The sequence below is a fragment of the Telmatherina bonti genome (genome assembly GCF_933228915.1).
Source record: "Telmatherina bonti genome assembly, chromosome: 11".
Lineage (NCBI taxonomy): Eukaryota > Metazoa > Chordata > Actinopteri > Atheriniformes > Telmatherinidae > Telmatherina > Telmatherina bonti.
The window spans coordinates 36,359,025-36,385,624 of NC_136629.1; the positions used below are offsets into that span (position 1 = coordinate 36,359,025).

A 26,600-nucleotide genomic window follows, 5' to 3' on the forward strand; every position below is an offset into this window, starting at 1 on the left:
AAGTAAACCCCCTGACCAGCAGGGGGAGCTCTGAGAGCTTTAACGGAGATGAAAAACAGCCTAAAACACCTCCTCCTGACAGAAAAATACTGAAGATGGATGTTTCTCAGCACAACATCATGAAACGAATCACAGACCTTTCTCTCAGGGTTTGACAAGAAAACAAACCACCTCTGCAGTTACCTCAGTCTTGAAAGCAGCATATAGAAAGCTTTCTATGTATGTGCAGCACATCACTAACAGAGTAAAGGAGAGTTTTTGTGCTAAAGCAAGCAGCAGTGAGCTGCATATTAACTTTTAAATACTACAAGACTGAATCACTTCTTCACATTCAACACAGAACCTTGGAAAAAAAAAAAAAAAGCAGATATTTAACATCTCAAAAGCAGGCAAAGACAAGAGGAATCTACCCTGCCATAAAACATACACCTAGTATTCAGAAATGAAGTCATCACAACGACCAGAGGCTGTTTTTATCAAGTATACAAGGCTTAGGTAGCTCAGGTATGTTTGTTCCACGCCTTCCATCTAAATGAAACATGAAAGCAGCATTTACCAGTTCCACCTCAGAGTTAACGCTCTGCAACGTCTACCTGGGAGATGAACACAAACTAATGCACTTATGGTTTATATAAGCAGACCTGAAGCAGTAATAAAACAGCATTTAGATTTCTTCATATTTGGCCAGTCGAGCCCAAACCTGCTGGTCTCAAACGCGACGAGGCTCCCGCCTCTCTGGTCCCTTAAGGTAAAGCGCCTTCACTCCACTTTAAACTTGTACATTTCTACAATGGGATGTTAACATAGCAGAAAGTAACTAAACAGTTAGAGGCTTTGAAGCACATAAAGAGTGGGAAAAATGTAGACAAACTGGTTGAACTGGAGTGGAAGTGAATACTTGGAGTATGGATGGGAATAGCAGCACAAACTGAGCTTCCAGCAACCATAAACAGGAAGTGTTCACCAGTCACGTCTTTTAAAGCTCGCTGCCATAAACGACTCCCATCACAGCACCTTATACCTCAAACGGCTACATCCCGACTTCCCGGCGGACACTTCCAGGTCTAGAATACAGCTTGGAGACGCTCCGGCGTGAAGCGCACAGTGTTACAGGATTACATAAAGGCTGTATAAATAGCGGTGATATAAATATGTGTACGTAGACACATTCACGTTGGGTGAAGTTTGGTCAACAGTAAAGCAGGATGAGCGTCAACAGTTGTTGCCAACGGCGTCGCATCCTTCCACACTTCCACGTTGCAACGCATCGGTTTGGCCGGGCTGAGGCGAAGCCAAACCTTCACAATGTCTCCACTTCCAGCTGCCAGCTTTTCAGACGTCTTCTACTTTGGCTTCTGGGACGGTTTTCTCCGCAGTCAGGTCCACCATCAGGCCTCATCACTGGCAGGTCAAGTCGGGTCTGCTGAGCCAGGCCCAGATCTGGATCATCTCCTGCGGGGTCCTCGGGTGAACCAACATCAGGCTCTTGTAGGCGCAGGGATTTGACCGGTACTTCTCCTCTATGTTAAAGGTCCTGAAGCCTTTGTGTTTGTCAGGGGCCAGCCCTAGCTTTCGAAGACACATGCCGGTGTACACGTCGTCTATCGGGTAGAGCGCTACGTGCTGCGACACGCCGTGCAGGCGAGCAGCGATGTCGCCAGAGTAAAGGTACCCCCCTCCTCCGGCGTACGGAGGGTAAACGCCGACGTACATGCTCTCTGGGATGAAGTATTTCACCTTCTTGTCACGATGCGGCCCCGCGTTCGTGATAACGTCGCCCACGAACAGATCCCTGGCTTTGGGCGCCGATAGGCCTTTGAGGAAGTCCAGGATGCGGTAGGTGTTGACAAAGACGTCGTCGTCCCCTTTGAAGACGAAGCGAGCGCCGGCGCATCGGGCCTGGATCCACTCCAGAAACAGAACCTCCTTCACGGTCAAGTTAAAAAACGAATCCCGGAAATCCCACTGCACAATGTCTTTATGGCGGACGCTCTCGTAATGCAGCATCTCGGATAAATCCGGGTGGTAGTCCACGGCCGTGGCGTTGCCGAGAAGGAAAACGGTGACTACCGTTTTATTGGCTACGACGCCGGCTCGCCCCCAGGACTCACGGATCGCCTGACGGCGGTCGAAGTGCGGTGCCAACGACTTAACGGCCAGGAGCAGGAAGGGCGGCTCCTTGCATATCTCCGGCTGGTCTATCATGACGGGGTAGGAGCGGCAGCGCATGTACAGCAGGAAGTCCTTGAAGCGATCTGGCAGAGAGTTGTAGTCTTTCACCTGAGTGGTGACCCTGAAGTTAGGCTGACAGGGGTCAGAGGGTAAACTGGTGTCATTGAGCCAGTCAGGCAGGTCTGAGCTGCTGTAGTTGGTCAATAAGATGTGGTTGTTCTGGATGTCCACTATCTGCTGCTGGCGGTTCCAGTACGCAGAGTTGGGGGCCAGTTTGGCCCAAAAGGGCTTGGAGGGGATGTGGGGCTTGTTTTGTCCAGTTTTGTCTTGGCTGCCGTTTCGGGACATGAGGATGAAAACGAAGAGGTTTAACATCGTCACCGTCACCAGGAACTTCAGCTTTCTCCGGGACAGAGCCATGACGGACCTGCAGGTGACACGACCTGAGGAGACACAGAAGAAGGGGTCATCTTTAGCTTCTATCAGCTTCATGTTCACAAAGTCTAGACGTTTCCTTTTGGCTGAAAGCAAAGAGATGGATCATATGTGTGGATTTACACCTAGGAGGAGAGCTTCAATCTTCATCTTCACTCTTCCTCACTTATAAAGAGAAGGACTCACAGTAATGACCAGATTCAACCAGGGGGGGGGGCTATTAGGACTGCCATGTGCTTCCCACCCTCCATCACAAGCAAAGCAGCTCAATTCTGCTGAGGCATTGCAAACAAATCTTAAAAATTAAATCAAATTATGGAGCTAGTTTATTTATTGATAATTTTTAGCTCCTTTTATGCTTGTTTTTAGACTGGAAGGTCAGATCTGTTGTTAGTCTGGATTCCAGGAACAGACATAACCTAGAAAATCAGTTTGGATGTCGTGAGTTATCCTCATCGCCAACATTTAAGCTTTAAAAACTGTCCTTTAACTTCTCTCCTGCAATCCAAACATTTGACAAGCAGGCTTTGAAAGGGCGGCGCCAATCAACCGTACTTTTCCCCCCCAAACATGCAACCTAACTGACATAATCTCTTCCTTCAGCCGCCACTGCCTTTCTATCCCACCTAATCTGGCTGAGTTGTTTCTTTTTACCAGTTGTGTAACTTTCTGACAGAAACAGCGTTTTAGATTTAAAAGAAGAATACTTGTACACACCAGTATCCATACATGTACGTGTAATGGGCAAACCAGTAGCAGACAGAGTGCAAGCTCCAGCTATAATTCTCAGTAAATAAACAAAGTTATCTAAAAAAAAAAATCCCCCTCGACATAAAGCCCCCCCACGTTTCCTGAGAGGATAATCTTAAATCAAAAGTATTTTCCCTGGAAAAACAGCTTTTTATGTTGATTTTTTTTTTTATAGCTCAAATGGAAGAGAAGTATGTTAAAATGCATGGTCACTTAATTTAGTCTAAAGAAAACTATTTAAATAAAAGACAGAAAAGAGAAAAAGATGAAGACTCATCAGTGGAAACAGACAAAGTCAGTCAGACACTCATGTCATCTCTTCTCCGTGCCTCCGACATGTCGGATCACTTTTTCTTCCCTTGTTGAGTCTAACGGATATTTTTTACAATCAGAGAAATTCTTGATGCGAATTAAAGAAGTGAAACCTGAAGGGTAAATTATCTCAGTGCATCTTAAAAGAAATGAAACAGTTTAAAGTCTGATGTCAGAAGGTTCAGACGAGGAAAGAAAAAACCTTAAACTCTCATGACTAAGCGGAGCTGAGAAACTTAAAGAAAAAGGCGGTAAGATTGAAGGATTTTGGCTAAAATGGAGCCAAAAAGCCGGAGGGCGAGCTCCAGCTCAGCATCTGGGAACCATTAGGGCCTATTGGGAGGAAGAGCAGAACCTCTGGATAATGTTTGAACCGTTTATACGGCGTGACACGTGGCTTTCAGATGGTAGCGCACACGCTGCGTTAAACGCGTCTGAGGTTCAGTCAACAATGTTTTTAGTAGGGCTGTGACTATATTCTTTTGTCCCGATTCAATTCTACTTTTTTGGGTGCCGATTTGATTTAAATTGCGATTCTCACAATTCTTCGATATTGCTGATTGTTGAAGTCAAATTCATTATTTCACATATAATTTAATTTAAAGGAAAGATAAAAATATATAAAAGGATTTTGAGCTCTGAAAGTTTATATTTTTAAAAGTTTATATTTGCTAAAATGCATAATTTTACGTTTCTAAAGTTTCCATAAATCACTGGGAAGTTGCTGATTAGTCAGATTGAAGGCAGAGATGTTAGAAGCAACAGTTTGTTGACCGTGTAATCCTGTTTTGTTATATTGTTCTTATTAAAACTAAAAGAAAGAAGAACTGGTCTACTCGCGTTTTAAATACAAAGTTGCTAGACTGACTTCAAAGTGGTGGTACAGAAGAAAAACTAAGAGCCACTACACTGATTTTGTAGATTAAAAACAAAAAAATTGTATAAAACTTTTTTTTTGCTCGTCATTTTTCTTGATTTTAATGAAGAAAAAAACAACACAGTAGCCAGACCATCATTCTGCTGCTTTAATGCCCAAGAAGACGGGTAAAAAGATCAATAAAAACAATGAAAATTACAAAAATTTGTATTAAAAATTGATTTTTTAAAAAATTTGTTTAAAAAAAAAAATTTACAAATTTTTTTTTTTAAAAACAATTTTAAAATTGGGAAGCAAAAAAAAAAAAAAAAAAAATTAAAAAAATCCCAATTTTCGATTTTCCCACCTCTAGTTTTTAGCATCTGACCAGTGTTGACTTCTTGTATTATTCACCAGATTTAAACACACACTCTTCATCTGGACATGTTCATAAACAAAAGCTGACTGCATGTTAACGTCGCCGTTCCTCCCGTGTGTGAACAGTTGTCAAAGTTCCCATTGGTGAGTACACAACCAGCCGCCTAGCAACAGCTCCACACTGCTTAGCTGGTTTGTTCTTTACGCCTCCTTTAACCACATTCTCTCACCACATGTGTGTGTCTCTCTCTTCCCGAAGCACCTGACAGCAGACATTCAACGCACAATGCCAGATGTACATCAGTATTATATGACAAACAGGGACAAGCACAGACAGAAGCTTTATTCTCATGACCCCTCCTTTGTGTGTGTTTTTCTCATGGATAATTAAGCTTTCCTGTTGAGTGCATCAGCCCACACAGACCAGAAGACTTCTGGGAAATAAGAGAGGAAGGGAGAGAGAAGTGGGACTTCTTAAACTTAAAGCTAAACAACCACAGCTTCTGGTGCGTTAACAGAGCAGCAAACGGATCCTCCTGGCAAGAAGTTGCACAGCGTTTGTCTCTATTAATCACATAATGTGTCCGTCTTGGGATGTTGTGGTTAAAACAGAAGCTCAGGGACACGTATGAACAAGCTCGGATAATATTGCAGGAAAAACTCTGTTCATATGATATGTTAGGATTCAGCCAAAACCTGTTTTCCTTCAGGACACCTTTCATGCAACTCCCCCGCTCCGTGCTGAAACTGTTCTTTGTGCGATCATTAGCTTGCGCCCTACCCATAGACCGTGTATGAAAGATGGACGGAGCTATGGAATCAGATTTGTTGCAGAATCACCAAGTAAAACTTTTTAAAACTCAACCAAAAAAAACAACAATTAAAACCAAAACTTTCTAAAACTTAAGTAAAATAAATGATCTCAAAATCAAAAATTATCAATCATAATGAAAACTATTAGGCTTTTATTTGGTTAAATTGAGTAGTTTTGTTTGTAGTTTCCTTTGCTGTGTCACTCAAAAACTCAGCCAATCAGAATGCGCCCCTGAAAGAGCCCTTCCATGAAAGGTTTGTGTCAGAAATTAAACCAAACAATCGTGAATCAAAACCAAAGACTGTGAAGTGCAACCAAAATAGCGAGAAGGGAGAAAGAAGAAGAGAAAACTGCAAACAAAACTACTCAATTTAACCAAATAAAAGCCTAATAGTTTTCATTATGATTGATAATCTTTGATTTTGAGATAATTTATTTTACTTAAGTTTTGGTTTTAATTGTTGTTTTTTGCTGAGTTTTAAAAAGTTTTGCTTGGAGATTGTCGAACAAATCTGATTCCATATGGAGCCTCCAGCGGTTAAAAGTGAAGCCTATGTGGAAGTGCATGAAACTGCAGTTCCCCCTTCATCCACAAGGGGCTGCAAAACCGAGCGAATCCCCATAGACTCCCATGTTAAAGAGATCAACTTCACAGCAGAAATAAACATGTTTACAGCAGAAATAAATATACATCCTATGGTCCTACCACGTTCTGGCTGAGTGCTTTCCTCTGATACAACCAAAGTTAAGCCAACCATCAACATGCAGCCGCCTTACTATTCCTTTATAGGAGTAGTGACAAATCATCTGCAGCAAGTTCCATCTCACAAACGTTTCATTAAATTGTTCAGAAAAAAAAAAAGGCACCAGGATAAACATGAACTTCTCCATCAGCTCACCGACGTCATTCAGAAGTTTTTCAGGCTACATAAAGTTTTCCAGGTCAACAAAATCAGATCCACCTCAACCTGCCTGAGCGAATACGGCCTTAGTTTTAACCGTCACACAGACTTTGTGCAAACAAAACCTTGTGGACCCCATGATGGGAACCGCCACTGTGACTGAATGTGAAAGAAGGCTCCATTTTCAGCTTAAAACACAGAAATTCTTTTAAGAACCATCAGACTCAAAGTGACCACAGAGGAAGTGCTGCTTGTCTACATTTACTGACAACGCAGGGTTTTTATGGTTAATAAAAAACATTATGAGCATCTTATCACCAGGTCAAAAAATAACACTGATAAAATAAAGTGACGTACAGAATAAGGTGATCATAAATACAGAAGCTTCATCCAACCTGCTACTTGAACATTTTTGTATCTATGCTCTTCTCTGATCTTTTACTTGATGCCTCTTACGACCCCCGATGGAGTACAAAGGGCTGGCAACATTAACACAAGGAAACCAGGAAGATGCACAAAAATGAAGGTTGTATTTAGGACCCGCTTGTCCTTAAAAAGCATCAAGAGTCACAGACAAAAGCCAAAACAAACCCAACAACAAAAGCATAAACCAAAGCTGGCACCAAATGTTCACTAAAACACAAACACCAAACAGTCAACCTCATTAAAAAAAAAGATTTTTTTAAATGACTGCATGTTACTGACATGTAAAAAAACATAAATTCTAAACAACTACATGTTTTAATTTGAGGAAACCATCTCATTTCCCTTTCTACATGTATTCCCATGTCGTTCATGATATAAACTTTGAACTCCAAGCCTTTTTATGGAAAACAGTGGTCAGATTATGCAACGCACGAGTTGGAACCATTGATTAGCAGCACAGCAGACGAAGCCAGGGTGTGTTTGAACACTGGTTTCCACCTGCTAAAAGCTTCCGTGAGGTGGTGCATCTCATGGGGGCGGGGGGGATGGGTGAGATGCACCTGGGAATGATGAAAGGTGTGTAAGGATATCACTGAGTATTGTTGTGGAGAGCTAAATGAGTTCCATGGCACCGTTTAGGTGATTTTAGACGCCATACAATGGATTCATTCTGCAGAAATGAACAGTTTTTCTACATTAATAATAAAATATTTCATCCGAGAAGATTTAAAAGCACTATTTAATTAAAAAAAAAACAGGAGTTTTATGAGTAATAACTAACTGTAAAAGAAGCTAACAACCTAATGATCTTTTACAGGTGTGTAGTGCATTATCTTACCTGTGCAGGTGAGTTGGCCTCCTCAGCTTGTGTTGTCTGGACTCTAGTCTCGGCTCTCTTACCCCATGTTTATCGCCACCCTCTGGGGACAACAGCCAATGAGGGAGAAGGATGAGGAAAGAAGGCAGCAGCTAGGGGGAACAGAAGAGAAGAGCGCCTGAAACAACCTTCGTCTCAACAAGTGACGACTCTGAAACTGAGTTTCTTTAGTTTCACAGCTGTTTTCTGATTAAAACGCCACGCATAAGAAACAAACTGTAAACAGCAGCAGTCGTTTACCCTTAGACTAAACAATGTCCTGCTGGCTCTCCTGATGCAAACATTTATCTCCAGTTAAACTTCACTGCTTGGCAATAAAAACTCTCTAATAAAAAAGTCTTTTTGTGCCACGTTTGTAAGAAAAGGCATCGGTGGGAAGAGCAGCAGAGCTACATGTGGGCTGTACACATGAAAAACCTGCTAAATCCTTTCTGCTGATGCCAGACAGATTGATCTTTGCTGTGAACTCATGATGTAGGTGCTGACAATCAGCAGCACCTGGGACCAGCTACCATAGGGCCAGGTGGGAAGAAGACATGGAGGTTGTTGAGCCGACTGCACAGACGACGTAGCGGCTTCTAGTGAAAGCAGTGTGATGATAGCGTTTGGAGGCACCACCCTCCCTGGAAAAACAAGGTTTGTCAATGATTGGAGGCAATCTCAAAGCAGAAAGATGAGCTTCTGCAATCTGTAAGTGCTTAAAGTTAATTTAAGCAAACACGTCAAATCTTTACAGTTACAGCTCCAATTCTGGATTATTGATTTGGGTCGAACGGCTCCAAACGACCTGCATTGTAGGGAGTAATTACTACTTTTATCTTGCATCTTATCGACCAAACTATTGATCAATACGCTGCTTTCTCAGACAAAAAAAGCAGTTAATGTTGGTGATTCTCATGCTAATGTATAAAGGTGGGAAATCAAATAGAAAAAAATTGAATGTCGGGATTTTTGGCTTCACAATTTTAAAATGGATTTTTTTCCCCTAAATAAATACAAAAAATCCATGATGAAATTTTTGTTATTTTTAATGTTTTCATTGGTCTTTTTACTTGTCTTTTTGGGCATTATAGCAGCAGAATGATGGTATATATATATATATATATATATATATATATATATATATATATATATATATATATATATATATATATATTTTTTTTTTTTTTTTTTTTCAACCTCTCGGTACCAATGTGACCCTGTAATGTGTCTGTATTGGGCCAGGAACATACTGGCCCAATATATATATATAGGCTACACCAACACACACACACATCATGGTTAGGATTGTCATTTTGTACACGACTCCTGGACATCTTTCTGATTCATGTCACGTCCTTATTTTCCATTTTATGCTCTGAATGATGTATTCAGTAATACTCTAAGAGCTTTTTTAATGTCAGATATTTTTTATAAGGCGTTAAATTCTACACAGATACACCACGTATAACAGGAGGAGTTTGAAAAAAAAAAGTCTTATCCATTATAGATTTTCTCCTGTTTTATTTAAAAGTGACAGTAAATTATTTAACATTACAGTTTTGTGGATGTGTCTGGTTGACTTTCGGAGATAACGTGGTTACAATCTGATCCTGAGTTGTCCCTTAATGAATCCTAAAGCTGCTGAGATCAGCTCACACTGCTCCCCATCTCCTCAAAGAGGAAGAAGCTGCTGCCCCTCGGCATCGCTACCAGACACACATGACTATCTGAATCTTTATTCTTCCCACAGATTCACCTTAATTCACCTTTTTACCACTTGAACTGGTGGCTAAAAGCTCTATTTCCACCATTTCTGCAGCTCTGACCCTTCTTTTAATTATTTATGGGAAGTTGTATTAACAGTTTTGACCTACAGAGGTCACATCAGAACAATAAATGATATTTTATTTGATATACTGTGGATAAAAACGGACATCCGTGTGATTTCTCACATCAGAAGAAACCAGGACAACCATCAAGGTTATGAACTTTCTCTAGTTAAATTTGATATTGAATAATAAAAGCTAATGCACTCAGTAGAAACAGAAGAACCCACAGGACAAGCATGACAGGCTGACCGAGTCTGACAGCGTCAAGTTACTGGAATGCAAACGAAGCAGTCTTAAAAAGGACAAAATAAGCCTGAAAAAGAGCAGAAACACACAGGAGGAAACTCACACACACACAGTTTTGTGAAAACAAACAGATTACCTGAAATGCAACATAATGACAGAGCACACAAAGGTAACTTATGCAAATAGCATAAACAGTAATCACATGCATCCAGTGTTTAGTCTCTGATTAGAACAATTTACTCAAAAAAAACCCAAAAAACTCCTTCCAGGATGTTGGCTGTCCCACCACCGCAGTCTAAACTGCTGTTTTGATGCAGAAAGACGACATAAATCCATCCCGTTCCCCTGAAAAGCAGGTAGGCCAGATTAAGACTGTCCCTAATCACATATTATCCAGTCGCTCAAGCCTGTCAGGACAACAAAAGAGTCTCTGTCCTGGATTTAATGCATGTGTTGCTATTGATCATTTATGGTAAATTCAATCAGCTCCATCCTGGATATTCTCTGGAGGTAAAGAGCGTGCTCTAATCTTCTATCTTAATTGTGGAAAACCAGGTCTGTATGTCTGCATGAAAGAAAAATCAATTCAGTGCTTTAGCTCTGGAGCCCGGTCACTCCCAGCGTAGATAAACATCCTGGCTGACGATCACAAGGGTAACATCGAGCCGTCGGTCCTTCTTTCTGCCTCCGTGGGGAGGAACGAGGGGAGGGATTATTTTTTTATCAGAACTCACATACTGAACGTTCTTCTCCGCAGAAAAAAAGAACAGAACATACTTTGATCTGTTCTAGCTCGATAGCTGTTTTCATAGACTTCACCGTGACAAGCGCCATTTACAGGCATGTTCCTGCATGTGTGTGTGTTTGTGTCAGTTTCACTAACGCAGTGAATTGGTGTAATTTATCATTCTCTGGAATCCTCCCCTTAAAACCAACAGTATGTTAATGGGAGATAAGTAATGACCACTGATGCTGTTCCATCTATGATACGGAGGGGGGTGGGTGGGGGGGTTCATCTATCTACCCATGTCGCGTCTCTTGCTGCTTTTCCAGGACCGGGGTCACAAGGTCAGCTGTCTGAGCAGGGAAGCCCACACCTCCCTCTCCCCCTGCCTCATATGTTAACTCATCTGGGATATCCTGAAGCGCTCCCAGGCCAGCTGAAGGATTTCATCCCACCAGAATGAGTAAGAGTGATTACAACAATGTTAACTCAACAGGACTTGGAGAAGTAGTCCCCTTCTGGGACAAATATTAGTAGGGATATGACGATAGGCGTTTCCCGATTCGATTCACTCCCGATTTTTTTGGGTGCAGATTCAATTTAAATTGCGATTCTCAAAATTGTTCGATATTGCTGAATTTTGTAAATGAAAAACAAAAATAAAAAATTGATAAAACTTTTTTTTTTACTAGTAATTTTTCTTGATATCAGTTAGGAAAAATAACACAGTAACCAGTAGGGGTTGGAAAATCAAATCTAAAAATAAAAAAAAATCTGGATTTTTTTGCTTCACAATTTTAAAATAGATTTTTTTGTAAAAAAAAAAAAAAAAAAAAAAAAAAAAAAAAAATCAAATTTTTTTCAAATAAAATATATTCCATTACAAAATTTTTGTCATTTTTATTGTTTTTATTGATCTTTTAACTTGTCATCTTGGGCATTACAGCAGCAGAATGATGGCCTGGCTACTGTGTTTTTCCCAAGTGAAATCAAGAAAAATGACGAGCAAAAAAAAAAAAAAGAAAAAAAAAAGTTTTATACATTTTTTTTAATCCACAAAAATTAGCAATATCAAAGACTTGAGAGAATCACAATTTTAAATTGAATTGGAACCCAAAAAAATCTGCATCGAATTGGGACAAAAGTGTGTCGTCACAGCCCTAGTAGTCAGACCATCATTCTGCTGCTATAATGCCCAAGAAGACAAATAAAAAGATCAATAAAACCAATATAAATGACACCTTTTTTTGTAGTGGATTCATTTTATTTAATTGAAAAAAAAAAAAAAAAGAAAAAAAAAAAAAGATCAATTTTTTAAATCGATCGATTTAAATCGATTTTTTAAATCATGAAAAAAAAAAAAAAAAATCCAGATTTTTTATTTTTTTGATTCGATTTTCCCACCCCTAAATATTAGCAAAGTACCCGCTATGAAGGTGAAATCCCATCCCAAGCAAGTAGAAATACTGTGTATGTTTGTTACGCTGGGATCTGAAATGAGATTAATACAATCTGCTTATGGTGTGTACATTTCGGACAATTTAAATACCACCATCCATAGGCCTATCACGGTAACAAATCCGCTGTGCGATTAATTGTTTTACAAATGATTGCGATAGACGACAATGTCGCGCTCATTGTCATTTTGAGACCATTTCCAACTAAAATAATAATGTCATATTAATGCAAGTACACTCTTTAAAAGATCAACATACTTTAATGTTTTAAAGTACGTTTAGCTCGATGTGCGGTTAAACACCCCAGGGATCGTGGACTGTCGGGAATATTGTCTTAACACAATACAACACTTAACACAAATGTGTCACTCGAGAGAGAAAAGAAAGAAAAATGAAAATTATTGCGTCTGGCAAACACATTGCATGCATTTTCTCTTATCGTACAATTGACTTATTGCTAATTGTGACAGGCCTAACCACCAATAATAAAAAACAAAAATATTTTCCATCTGATTTTTCTCCTAATGTTAGAGACATAAACCGGTGGCTGTGCTGCGAAGAAATGAGGAGTCAATACATCTAAACATTCGACTAAACACTCAGTGAAAAGGTTATTCGAGCTGAACAAACAACAAAATGCCTGTTTTCCTTCCTTTACTATTGTGTTTGGGGTTTTTTCCCCCCCTTTCCTTCCTGACTTACACCCCTTTAGACTAAAATTATGCTTTTCTGCTTCAAAGCTGTTTTACTTTCAGATTAATCTTTAAACAAGTGGGAATATTTAAAGCCAGAGTAAATAAATGCTCCAGCTGGGGCAACAACTGCAATCATTACTCCGTTATATTAACTTTTATGTTAGAAATACACAAATAGGTGAATAAAAATGTCAAATTTTAAAGGTGAAAGTCTATCGTAGTTTCTTTGCTGTTTTCCTTTCAACAGCTTCATTAAGGTGACCAAAATAAACATTTATTTGTCGACTAATTCAACACTGAACCACATTTTTTATATGAAATAAATAAAGAATAAAAACCAAACTCATACAGATACTTAAAAAGAAGCATTGTAAGTATTTTTAAATCAGATACATGAAGAGTTATGAACCACACTGCAACAGCTCACAGGGTAAAAGAGTATCAGCGCTTTAAATTGCAAATGTTATTCAGGGTCAAGTTAACCGCCACCTCTGCGTACAGCCGAGAGCGCAGCTAATAGAGCTGCACCGACTGCCTTTCAACGCCAGCTGCACAACATTTTATATCAAACACTGCATGCCAACGCACACAAGTACACCCTCCTGACACACACTGAGGACCTTTCTGGGATTAAAGTGGAAAGTGTGTTGCAGTTTTACCGTAGTTTGACCTTACATGTATCCCACTACGTTTATTTTTAGGAGCCGAGTTTGAGGAAAAAACTCTGCGCTTATTGCTGCAATAAACCTGCTGGAAAGCAACAGACACAAAAGAGATTAACAGGACAGAACATGACAACACAAGCTAATGACAGCTGTACATAGGAGATAGCAGATAAGAGGCCCAGCGGTAAGAGTGCTACCGGAGGGCACATGAGGCCAAAGTTAAACTATAAGACGGTGGACCTTAAAACGCAAAAGAAAAGGATAAAAATCATTCACTGAAATGTTACATTTGTTTACCAAAATTGGAGTTTCGGTTTAACATTACAACATTCCTCTGTGGTCGTTTGTGGAATAAGTCAGAAAACCTTGAAAAGAGTGAGATTTTCTAAAACAAAATATTCCGACTATGTGCTTTTAAGAGAGTTAACACTGTGCACTCCTCTGTCATGTCGTTTCTTTACATCTGTTATCTGGTTACCTATTATAGTAGTTAGCTGCAACAGTGATGAATTAACAGTGTTTTCCAGTTTCTTGTCCTTCATCCTCCCAGACTCGACACAATGGCCCGTACCGGAGGGGATACTTTCAGTGTCCTCAAATAAAAGGTCAGCGCCAGCGCAGGAAAAGCAGCCGCAGTTTAGTAATCATCATTCTGGAACGACCGACAAATAACTAAAACAACTTGGAGCTTAGACTTAAAACAGTACGAGTTGGCAGGCCAACGCTGCCTTTGTGCAAATTGCTGCAAAAAAATAAAATAAAATGAACATTTCTATACACTGAAGTGATAAAATTTAACTCCAGATGTTCCTGCCTAACATCTTCCAGTTCTGACACTGAGGGACCAGTGCTATTCCTCACCCATCTCTCATCGTCTACTTCTACTTTCCATAGTTGGACAGAAACGCACCAGCTTTCCAACCACACTATTAATCTCTCAGCCCAGAACACTGCTGGAGATTTTCTAGAAATAAAACGTCCCCACAAATGGTCTAAAAATACACACAAAAGGAATCCTTAGTTGCATAAAAAAAAGCAGGATTGCTGATGTTTTTCCCAAAAGAAGATTACCGTCTGATCCCAGCAGACGTTTCGCTACGACGAGCTGGGAGGGAAAGTCCAGTTGTCTACGAGCCATTTGTCTATAATGGGATTTCTGCTGTATTTCCTATCTGTACTGTAAATCCATTCTACACTAAGTGAAGTTATCTGGACTAGCTCTGTGCAGGATTCATGTTTTAACTCTGTGTCTTTAATTTGCTGAACATTTTCTCCATCCTGCACTTAGAGAGATATTTTTGGACAAATGTCTGGAGAATAAAATGGGATGTTACAGCAATTGGGAGAGAGGTCCTAATAGCGACACAGTGCAAAGAGAAGAGCGCCATAAATAGCTTGAGGGAGGCAACAGAGAGGGGCCCTCTGAACTGGAGTCTGCCCACTAAATATCGACAGCCAACAACAGTATTCACAAAGGGCTGAAGGGCTTAAGGTGGAACTTTCTGTGAACTTTTCACACGTATGTGGAACAAACCGGTGCTGCTTGATCTTTTCTGCCCAACAAAAACACAACAAACTCATTATTTTATCATTTAAAAAAAAGAAAAAGTAGCAAAGAGTAGCTTGTGTATGTTGTATCTACATCATGGTGACTTAAACTTCCAGTTAACAACCTGCTAATCATCCAGTTAAACAACCTGCAACTGTTCTTTTCTGTTGGAAATGAGAAGATTTTCTAAATACATTGTAAAGTGGTGGCTGAAAATAAAAGGGAGAAACATGCACCGGCTGACAGCAACACTTTAAAGCACACAGCCTTAATATAGAAGGGAATTTCTCATTATCAACAAATACTTGTCAGTCTGACTGCACATACTAAAGGTCACCTCTCTGTGAGCTGCGACTCTTTCAGTCACACTCAACCTAATCGAAACGTAAAGATGAGCGATAAACAGCTCATTTCACTGCTACGTAAACATGCAACCAGATTTTATCCTGACAAAGGAAAAGACTCTTTACGATACGTGTAAAGCAGGGAAACAATCATACTGAAGCTGCAGTTGTTTGTCCATTTATCCATTCTTTGATGAAACCAGATTTTCTTTTTTTCCAAGTAAAAACTCCCTGGAAGGTTTTGGGGCTTAATCATAGCCTGTATATAAAAAGATGGACGGAGCCTCCGTGACGTCACCCGTAGGTTTCTGAAGAGCTGAACTGAAGCTTGGTGGGCGGTTCCTACCATCACCATCTTGGCAGGGTCATGCGTGTTGTCTTGCCCGGAAAATACAAATATGGGCAAAGAGATGGAGCTGAGAGGGGGGCTGTGAGCGTCATGGTGGATGATTGAGATCGAGTGAACTCCGAGCTGCCTGTAGCTAAGAGCTAACCGAGCTAACCCGGAGATAACAGGAGGCAACCAGCTAATGGAGGTAAGCAGGCTAAAGTCCCCCACAGTCGTCATGAAGGTAAACCTGACCTATTAAACGTATAATAGATTTTTGAACCAAACGTGTTTATTTCTGCTGTGAAGTTGGTCTTTTTAACATGGGAGTCTATGGGGATTTGCTCTGTTTTGCAGCCCCTAGTGGATGAAGGGGGAACTGCAGTTTTATGCACTTCCATATAGGCTTCACTTTTAACCACCGGAGGCTCCATCCATCTTTCATATACGGTTTATGAGCTTTGATCTGAATCAGAGTAGATTTGCTCAAAAAGGCCGCTTCGTTTGGGGAAATGTGAACTCGCCAAACGAGTTCTGATTCGGACCAAAGAAGCGGACTCGGTCCGCCTACAAACGCAGGTCTCAGTCCGTTTCTAGTGGACAAAACACAGGAAGTGGACTACATAAAAAATATTTCCTGCATTTGGCCTAGGGTTGCATTGTGGGTAAACACAGTGCAAAACTATGTTGTTGTTGTGTATTTGTGTTGTTGAGTATTTCTGCAGTATACTTGCATATAACAAAATAAAAAACACAATAGTGATAGTTTCGTCTACATGTTTAACTCACAACAGAATTTTTTTCTTCACGCCGGTCTTGTCCCGAAATGAGGTTAATAATACAAACACAAAAACACAAAACTTTCCCTGAACGTGTTCGCTGTAAACAAAAATCCCAAATATGTGAACTATATTGAGGCAGATGTTGCGCGTGATAAAAAGTTTCGTGCTGCCTGAAATATATATTTGGTGCAAAACATCAAGTCTGAAATAAACAGACAGAGTTGCTACAAGCTCTGCCTGCTTCTTCTAGGAGGAAATATCCTCATGAGAGATCAGAGAACAAGACTAGTGTTTGCAGGCCAGGAATGAAAACAATTATAGGATGCAGCGATCTTAGAAAAAAATGCACTTTAAACAACCTGAACTACAGATCTTGTACATGTATCAACAGGACATTTTTCCTATTAACTTTAACATCATTCACATAATCTTTTAATATCTTCAGTCTTTTCTATAAGGCTTCAGAAACAGTTGAGCTGCTGCTGCGACTCCAGACTGAAGTTACATGCGGTGACTTCTATTTTCAGCGTATGGTAGATTAGAAATGCAGCCAGACAAAAGTAGACCGGTATCATTTCTTCCAATGACAAAAAGACACTTACAGTACTCTGGCAGCAGCAATGACTAACCCGATTCAAAGGAAAACCAGGAATCATGCTTTGAACAGGTAGTTCAGGTTATTGTATATCCTTGTTGTATGAAATTTAAGTTGTGTGCCAGGGAGATCTTTGGAGAAGTTAGTGGAGGGACATCACATTTAGTGGAGGATGTTGTCGAATCTTTCCGGAGGAAAATGATGACAAGATGAGCTTTAGTGAGTCGATGTCCCAGGAAATCTCAGATTACATCAAGTCATCGATGGAGAAAAAAAAAAAAAAAAAAAAAAAAAAAAAATCAGTAAAAAGTTTATTAGGAATGTGAGAATATTCTTTCGTCCAGATGCGATTCCAATTTTTTGGTAGCCGATTTGATTTAAATAGCTATTCTCATGATTATTTGATATTGCTGATTTATGTAGACTAAATCAACAAAAAAAAAATGTACAAAACTTTTTTTTCTCGTAATTTTTCTTGATTTCAAATCAGGAAACAACAAAGCACCCAGACCATCATTCTGCTGCTAATATGCCCAAGAAGACAAGTAAAAAGATCATTAATAACAGTAAAAATTACAAATTTTAGAGTGGATTATTTTTAGTTATCTGAAAAATAAAAAAAGTTTTAAGAAATAAAAATTGTTTTTCAAAATTGTGAAGCAAAAAAATCTAGATATTTGATTGATTCTATTTGATTTCCCATGCCTAGTTATGATCAGTTTATTGAGAAAATAATGCAGATATCAGAAACAGCAGCACGCTTCAGAGGTTTTAGCTTTTACACACATGTATGTAGAAATGTGAGTACAATTCACATAACTTAGTAACGGATCTTCTCGTCTAATGAGTTAAAACACAGCTTGAAATCTGCTGCTTGGAGAAAGCATCTTTTGTACTTCCATAGTAAATTATGGTAGTTAAATATATACTTCCTCATTTTAATGCTCTACTTCTCCACATGGTTTAATAAATGACTTTGGAACGACGCAGAGTTAAGAAATTGTTGTGATTCTGAGTAAATAATTTCCTGGAAACTACTCAATCACACAAGTTAAATTTATACTTGCTTGCTTAAATCTATTTAAACGTTTCCTTTTTGGGCAACTCTTTCATGAAACTCAGCAGATTAAAGTAAAGATGTGCTAATCATATTCTAAACAAGATGATTAAAACCTAGTCTCGTGCTAGTGATGTTCACCCATGTATTTATTCTATTTTAGTATTTTTATTTGTAGTTTATGTGTGAGTCAGTCAGACTTCTTGAGAACTTTGTCTCTGACAAATAAACCGCCAGATAACAGCGGCTGAAGGCGGCAGAGAGTCTGCAGCACCTGCTGCTCTGCAGACCTCAAGGAGTTTATAATGGTTTTGTCACGTTTCTACTTCTTTATGAACAAGTTTTAATGTTTCAAAGTTAATATTAAAAATAAGAAAAAAATACTTATATCAATGTAAAATTGAGTAAGTGTAGACAAAAAGAATAAAATAAATTCACATTTATTTTTCTTATCTTCTTTCATTCTAACAAAATAAACTAAACTAGACATTTGTGGCTCATGAGAACTGGAATCAGTTCACAACTATGTTTATTTTATGTTTACTTTTCTAATTATGATCCAGTGTAATCACATAATCGCATCATCATTTGTCTCTAAGATCCAGAACCCTGAAGGAACCTGCAGCAGTACTGGAAAACAGGAGCTATCTGCTCTCTGATTGGACAGTTTGATTGATAAACATCCAATCAGATGGAAGTGTAAATAGCGCAACAAAAATCTTCACCTGCAACTTCAGGGTTGTATCAGTGCAAAAGCCCTTCTGTTTCTCTTTACAAATACAAATCTTTATTAAAATTATGTAAAAATTTCTTTACATGTTGGCAACCTTGAATTTGTCAGACACTTTGTTTTCCTCAGGGTGACAAAGCTTAATTTACGAATGAAATTATTTACAAACACTAATAATCAACCACAAAGTCTTTGACTTGACAGTGAGTCCATCCATGTCATGATGAATCAACGTGTGGGTCACATGCCAGCGTTAGACATGGTGTATTACTTGTGAATTATGGTCTACAAATCACTTAATGAGTATGCACATCCTCAGGAACTGAAAACAGGAAGAGGTTCTGTGGCAGACATACAGGGAGATTGGAGCCTTGCTTTCACCATTGTCTGCAATCGATTAAAACATTGATGATGGCTCATACACTGCATCGGAAAGTTTTACACTGACAAGCTAGTTCATCTGCAACCATGCAAGATTTTCAGAGTTGATAACTTTAAATGTTGTGGTATTTTTAACGTTCTGACATCTTGCAGATTAAAGCTGAAAGATACGTTTGCACAAACAGAACTTAGAAAGATGTCCTGCCTTAATAACGACTGCGAGGAACACCTGCTGCAGTGAGCAGGAAATGTAAAATATGTTCAGCAGACCAAATGGAAGCCATGTTTTATATCACTTACTGGCAGGTCCCAGGAATGAGTAACGGGAAAACCCCTCCGGTAAAAGGGTAAAGCAAAAGCTGAAGCAGCGACAAAGCTCTACATTAAGTTGCATACTTTGAAATACTACTGTGTCTGCAGGTTTTTAGTCCTGTACAAGCAGTATGTTCATGCTTAAACTTGTTTTTAAGGTTGCTCTCCACAGTGACGTCTTGTTCCCATATCTGTCTCAGATTGCCTGAAAACTTTACAGTCCATTTCCACTCATCAGGTGTTCCTACTCCCAGAGCCCAGAGGTTATGGTTTTCCTGGCGTCTTTGTGCTCAAGATGACTCAAAAGGTTACGGAGTGATTTTTATAAAAATTTCAAGAGTTGTTGAAAATGTGAAAATGAAGAACTGATATGGTGGTGATCCGGATCATGCTTCATGCTTCCTCCGTGTTAAACACGCCCACCTCAAACAAAATGATGTTTTCTTCTCGGAGCCTCGAGAACAAGAAAAAAAAGTGTCTCTTCTCAGGGAGGATGGAACAAGCTTTAAGACTCCCACTTTCATACGGACCAAAGTTCAGTTCTTTGGTCTGCACCAAGGCACGGCAAGTTTATTTATATGGTGCAGTTGATATAAACAACTCAACAATTCTAATCAAACAATAAAGGCATTACAGCAAGATGCAGTAGAAAGATTAAAAGTAGAAAAATGACAGAGAAATTAAATTCTGTCTATTTTTTTTTGTCAAAACTTGAAGTTTCCAATTAAAAACAAACAAAAAATAAAATCCTGCATCCATATTAAATGCATTAAAACAGCATTAATGTAAGAAAAAAATATTCATTTACCAGAAAACTGTATACTGGAATCTTGGATCAACCAAAGAACCTGTCACACCAAGCTCAACTACACTGGTAAATTACTCCACCGGGTCCCTAAATCTACTGGGAGAGATTTTTTATAGGCATGCCAAGATCATATGCCATTGTGATGCCTTCATTTTATAAAGATGTAGCTGTGAGTATATAACATGATATCAAGACAAGTAGTCACTAATCATCCATCTTTTCCTGAGCAGGTTTCATAAAGTCACAGGTTATGATTTATGTTTCTGCAGATCAAGTTTAGGCAAATGAGATTGTTTTCCAGTTCTAGTGAAGTAAATGGATCGTGTGCACGGAAACTCAACAACAATCAATCACATGAAAATGTGTTCTGTGTGTTAATTTTATCTTTGACTGAGGCAGCACTAAAGCTTTTAGGTTATAGGATATTTTAAGCTAAAATAAGCCGTAAAAGGAAAAACTACCACGTGTGAGACAACAACCTTATTCCAACCGTTCATTTGGCATCACAAGCGCTGAAGATGCTCAACTTTCCAAAGCTGACAAAGCTAAAGTGTAAAAAAGCTAGCAAGAACTCGGTTAAACACAACCGAGCTGAGTGACATGAGAACAGCGCAGGGACCGCAGCGCAGGGACCGCAGCGCAGGGACCGCAGCGCAAGTGCTAGGGCTGTCCGATTTTTCCGATTCCAATTTTTTGGGTCTCAATTTGATTTAAATTGCGATTCTCACAATTCTTTGATATTGCTGATTTTGTAGATTAAAAACAAACAAACAAAAAGAAAAGAACAAAAAATTTTTTGCTAGTCATTTTTCTAGATTTCAATTAGGAAAAAACCACAGTAGCCAGACCATCACTCTGCTGATATAACATCCAAGTAGACAAGTAAAAAGATCAATCGACAATAAAAATTAAAAATTTTTTTTTATAAAGAATTATTTTCATTTATTTAAAGAAAAAAAAAGGATTTTAAAATTTTGAAGCAAAAAAATCCGGATATTTGATTTTTTGATTTGATTTGATTTTTCCCACCCTTAGCAGGTACCACAGTGCAGGGACCACAGCGCAGGGGCCGCAGTTCAGGTACAAACACTGCACTTCATTTTGAGTTTATGTTGAAAACACAGGAGAATACAGCTGAGGCAGTACAAGGTTGGCAGGTCATTGCCACAAGCTAATTAAATGTTTGCTAATGCTTTGCATGTTTGAGGGGTTAATCTAGCAATGATGCAACATCCTGGATTCTTTCACCTAAGTGCGCCTCAGTACAGAGAAAATGTGTCACTGTCCTAAATACTGCCTGAATGTCCTTATGTCTCTAGCTTGCTCAGTGTGCAAGTTTGGCATTATAAGTTACACTGCTGGTTATTGGGTTTCAACTCCAGTCATGTACTCCCTACAATCAGGAGCTGCTGACTGGAAAGTATGTGTTAAGTCTGTGTGTGTCAGCAAATACCTGTAAATTGTTACCGATACTCTTTGATATGTTCAGATTAAGAATCTGTAATGGGTGTCAACCTAAAATTACCAACAATCCTGCTATTCCAAGGCGCTGCTTTGTTTTCTGTAGTGCAGCCAAGATGTTATGAACTAAGTGTGGGGTGTGGAGACCACGACGACATCCAGTCATCATTATTTACTTTGGTATTCTTGCAAAACATATACAAAAGTTCAGTCACCTGTAAGCTTCCTAAACATCATCTGTTTTCCTACAAACAGTAAATACAGACTTTTTGAGCATTAATTATAGTTGAAAGTTTTCTAGAATATGCCAAAAATTGACTTTAATCTGTATGGAAAAAGATGCTTTAAAACCCTTATCAGATCTTAGTCAGCTGCATGATTTGACGCCCTCCTGTCTCACACAGCCTTAAAAACAGAAAGCTGACGTTAGTTTTTATCTGTAAGTGTCCTGCCTGAGGACAGACCCAGCAAGGGCGTAGCTTTATGTTGACATTAGTAGGGACATAAAAGTGGGGCATGAAAACCCCTGGAAGACAAGCGTTTTGCTACAATATTGTGTTTAATGGATGGAACATCTGAACAAGAATAACTTTATAATGCAAAATATTCTATACAGGATTTGTTTGTTTGGCTAAACTGAATCTGAATTTTTTTAATGTAATTGTTTTGTCATTTTATGCGTTGCAGACATCTTTTGGCAAACTGTTTTACATCAGTGTTGTTTAGACAAGAAAGAAATTTCCACTACAGTACAACCATCATCATCACATAAATGTAATGAAATGACACAAAACAAGAAATCCACCACATACATTCACCCTGAAGGAAAATGTGCTCAATAAACGTTTAAACTGCTAACATGGTGATAAATCTTTGCGACCAAGTACATTGTCATCCTGATGATTAACAACTCTAAAAATAAATTTAAAAAACTGATTTTGACCTATAGTTTGTGATGTTGAAGAAAATGTTAATTTTTATATAATTATTCTCAGTTTAATCATTATAACCCATGTTTTAAGGGATTAGTAGCAAAAAGGATACATCTTGCTGGTATATCATGTAAAGAACAGGCTAACACTTCAGTACACCATATTATGACTTTGATTAAAATGTTTAATTTCTTATATATTCAAGTCAAAACTCAGAACTAGATCTCATCTCCACCTGCCTCAGCATCTCCTACTTCCTCTCGTAACTACGGTTTTTACAATGGAACCTGACGGAGACAACGCAGGAGCTTGGGGGACATTGGTACCCAGGACATATTTAGCATATTTATTTGGCTAAAAACAAGGAAGAAAATAAAAACTTGTAAAGAGTTTCCAATGCCACACTATGCTTTTATTGTCATTTATAAAACAATAAAAAAAAGAGCTCTGGCTTACTCAGCAGTTCTCATAAACAGTGTATGTTAGCTGCATGCATCCGGTAATGCTGTGCTTCACATCAAGGTGGGAAAAAGTTGTTCATATTTGAAGCGTTTCCTGATGAAATTTCAGATTCAACGTGAACTAGTACATGACAGCCTTCCTAAACAGGACAGCATAGATATCTGTGTTAACGACAATGTGGTTGTAGGACATTCCCAATGAGATTTCCCCCTAATTAGCAGCACCTCTGGGTATCACCGGGTCTCCTATTTAAGATGTGCTAATATTACTGACCTTGAAAGAAAGAATCTAGTCTCTACAGTGTGATGCCATTAAAAGCACCGAGGTCACATCAGCTTTTTGATTAGAAACTGAGTGTTTGCCTGGAAAGTCCACTTTGTTTGGGGATAATCTGAATGCGCGAAAAAATTTTGTTTAGGATCGAAGAAGTGGATTTGGTCCACCAACAAACACAGGTTTACGCCGGTTTCAAGCGGACCAAATACAGGAAGCAGACTACACAAGAAAGTGTAGGTTAAGCTAGGGCTGCTCGATTATGACAAAAATTATAATCACGATTATTTTGACTGAAATTGAGAGCTTGATTATTTAACACAATTATCCAGTATTTTTAAACAACGCTGTGCGTCATGGTGTTTTCTACTCCGTGTTGTGCATTATAACCGTCTAATGCACGGTTCCAAGTTGTTTAATCCGCCTTTACCGCTTATATATAAACTATTTTATGTTGGCCTCGATGTACGTTTTATGCCAAACAACCACTGTCAGGCTACAGCGCGTTTCTCTCATTCACCTCTTAAAGGTTATCTGAACCACCTGATTAACATGTTGCTATGGTAACGCCCCGTAACGGAGCGATATTACAGTGTTTAACTTGCCGAACTATGTAAACGAACAAAAGTTGGCTGAATAAAAATTTGCACCCTTTTAGTTTTATGATCGTTGAAAACCCAGATCGTAATTGAGATTAAAATCCGATTAATCGCCCAGTCCTAGGTCAAACACACAATCCCCACACATATCGCAGGTAAACAACCAAATCGAACGCCTACAAGATAACAGACGGCTCTGCCAGAGAGAAAGCTCACGGAGAAGATGATGAAGAAATCTGATCAACCAAACCTGACGCAGTTCCATGTTTTCCTAAATAAACTGGTCACATGACCCCCCTACATCACATAAATGCGAAACAAGTGTTTCCATTATACTGTTGTGATATTCTTCTATATCAAAACCTCTGGTGTTTCCATCTGTTTTTTTTTTTTTTTTGTTAAACTATGACATTTTCCCAGCCTTACATTCAGAGGATGGCTTCAGGATGACACATTTTGCATCTGGTACACACCCCTTACCAATGAGTTGTAACTGGAATGATTAGTACTCCTATCTGTACTCCTATTGGCAAATACTTGTACTTGGCTTGTAAAAATGTGGTATCACAGAAGCAAAGAGTTTATCAATCCAGTGATGAAGGAAACTGTGTTTTACCCTTCAAATAAGACAGAAGCTTAAAACATGGGCAGATGATGTTTAGTTACAGCTGAATTTCTTTCTCATTGCTTTTTCTTTTGATCTTTAAACAAATATTTGACACACCTGCTGCTTAGTTCATCAGAGTTCCTCAGAGGAGGAAATGTAAATACTTTATTTCTACAGATCAGAAACTCCGATCCAGGTGTGTTTGCTGCAGAGAAACAGCCAACACCTGCAGGATCCTGGACCTCGAGGACGACAGCTGGTGATCCCTGTTAATAGATACACCAGTCATTATAAAACTGAAAGAATGGGACTGGCTTCACTTTGCTGTGCACACGACGACTTTCACGTGGCAACACTAACACTAAGGGTCGACACAACCAAAACGTACATGCATGTGGGGTGATAGACAGCTCTGGACAGGAGAATCAGCTTACGGTCCAGACCTCCAGAATCTTACAGTACAAATGGTCTTATAGTACAAATTATCAGACGTAATCTGCATCGTGTTTTCTATTGAGCCACTGATCACATAAATACACAAGTGTGCATGTGTGTCATGGACTAAATATAGATGCACACATTAGTCATGTTTATTAGAAAGGTAGAGGGGCCAAAGAATAGAATCTGAAGTAGTCAACAATATACATCTTTCAAATTCTTGTTTTAACTAAGTAAAGCTGCTTAATCGAAACAAAGCGCTATTTCATTGGACTTCCCTCTGAGCTTTTACAGAAACCTAACCTTTACTGATAGTCATAGTTCTCACTGTGGTTTGGATGAAGTACAGTCTCTCTCTCTCTCTCTCTCTCACGCTCACACACACGCTCACGCTCACACACACACACACACACACACACACACACACACACACACACACACACACACATCTGAGCTTAAAGTCTGGAAAATGTTGCTCATGTGATTATAAAGTTAAATGCTGGAAAGCATTTGATGATTCAGAGAGACTGGGGAAGATGGAAGCAGGTTATTAATAATATATTTCTTTTTTTTTTAAAATGTATTTTTCCCCACATATGAACTAACAACAGGCAGCTACTTGATCTATGTGATATGAATACTATTTAATTTCAGTGTTTGTGTGTAAAATGACTCTTTGTTTAACTTTTCTTCCCTGTTCAGTCAAAAACAACACATCTGTTGGTCACTGTAAAACATCTTATCTACTCAGGAAACTTTAATCTACACCAATATCATTCAACCTTTATATAGTTTTTTAAAAAATGTCTTTTTTTTTCTTTGTAAACTGTAATTTAAGAGGATAGCAGCTTTTAATAATATCCACATAAATAAAGTTGAGACTTGTCATACTTTTGTCAAACGGTTGAGTATATAAATCAGCTTAAGCCAAATAAAAATGCATTTTTATAAGTGTTTAAGTCTTTTGAAAGTAAATACTTTTTTATTCAAGACACATCGGTCCATATCAGCAATTAACAAGAAAAGAAAGAAAGAAAAAAGTACATAACGAGGACGTGCAGTGTGTGTAGAAACTTCCCCAACCTGGTGAGCTCTCTCCGGGAAGAGCAGGTTAACTTTAGCTGGTCGGTCACAACCTCCCCATTCTCCACACAGCTGGGATCAACTTACGGGCTTTCCACGGTCCTTCTTCCGCCGCGAGGCGTCCCGGTAATGGCGGAGAGGAGGAGTAAATCCATACGTCCTTTCAGCGGCTCTGCTTCGTCTCTTTTCTTTCCCTTTCTGCTCGTCCTGTTCCTGTTTTCGCTCCGCTCCGTCAGACTTCTCCTTCCAAGTACCGCACGCGAGCGCCTGGGCGGAGTGCACTTACCCGCGCGTGCCTTACGCAGACGTTTTTATAAGGACGTGACGCGCGCGGGTGCA

At 39.1% G+C, this 26,600-nt stretch overlaps 1 protein-coding gene across 2 annotated transcripts; it reads right to left on the reverse strand.

Annotated features, from left to right (window-relative positions):
* Positions 1-883: 883 nt before the first annotated feature.
* Positions 884-26,487, reverse strand: b3gnt2b (UDP-GlcNAc:betaGal beta-1,3-N-acetylglucosaminyltransferase 2b). 2 transcript variants are annotated; one of them, XM_079248409.1, is made up of 3 exons: positions 26,349-26,487; positions 7,884-8,014; positions 884-2,615 (listed from the first exon to the last, which is right to left on the reverse strand). In XM_079248409.1, exon 3 carries the CDS (start codon positions 2,590-2,592, stop codon positions 1,399-1,401), a length of 1,194 nt encoding a protein of 397 aa, XP_079104535.1. In that variant the 5' UTR covers positions 2,593-2,615; positions 7,884-8,014; positions 26,349-26,487; the 3' UTR covers positions 884-1,398. The 2 variants fall into 2 exon arrangements, with proteins under 2 accessions (XP_079104535.1, XP_079104536.1); XM_079248410.1 differs by having other exon boundaries at positions 26,262-26,359.
* Positions 26,488-26,600: the final 113 nt, after the last annotated feature.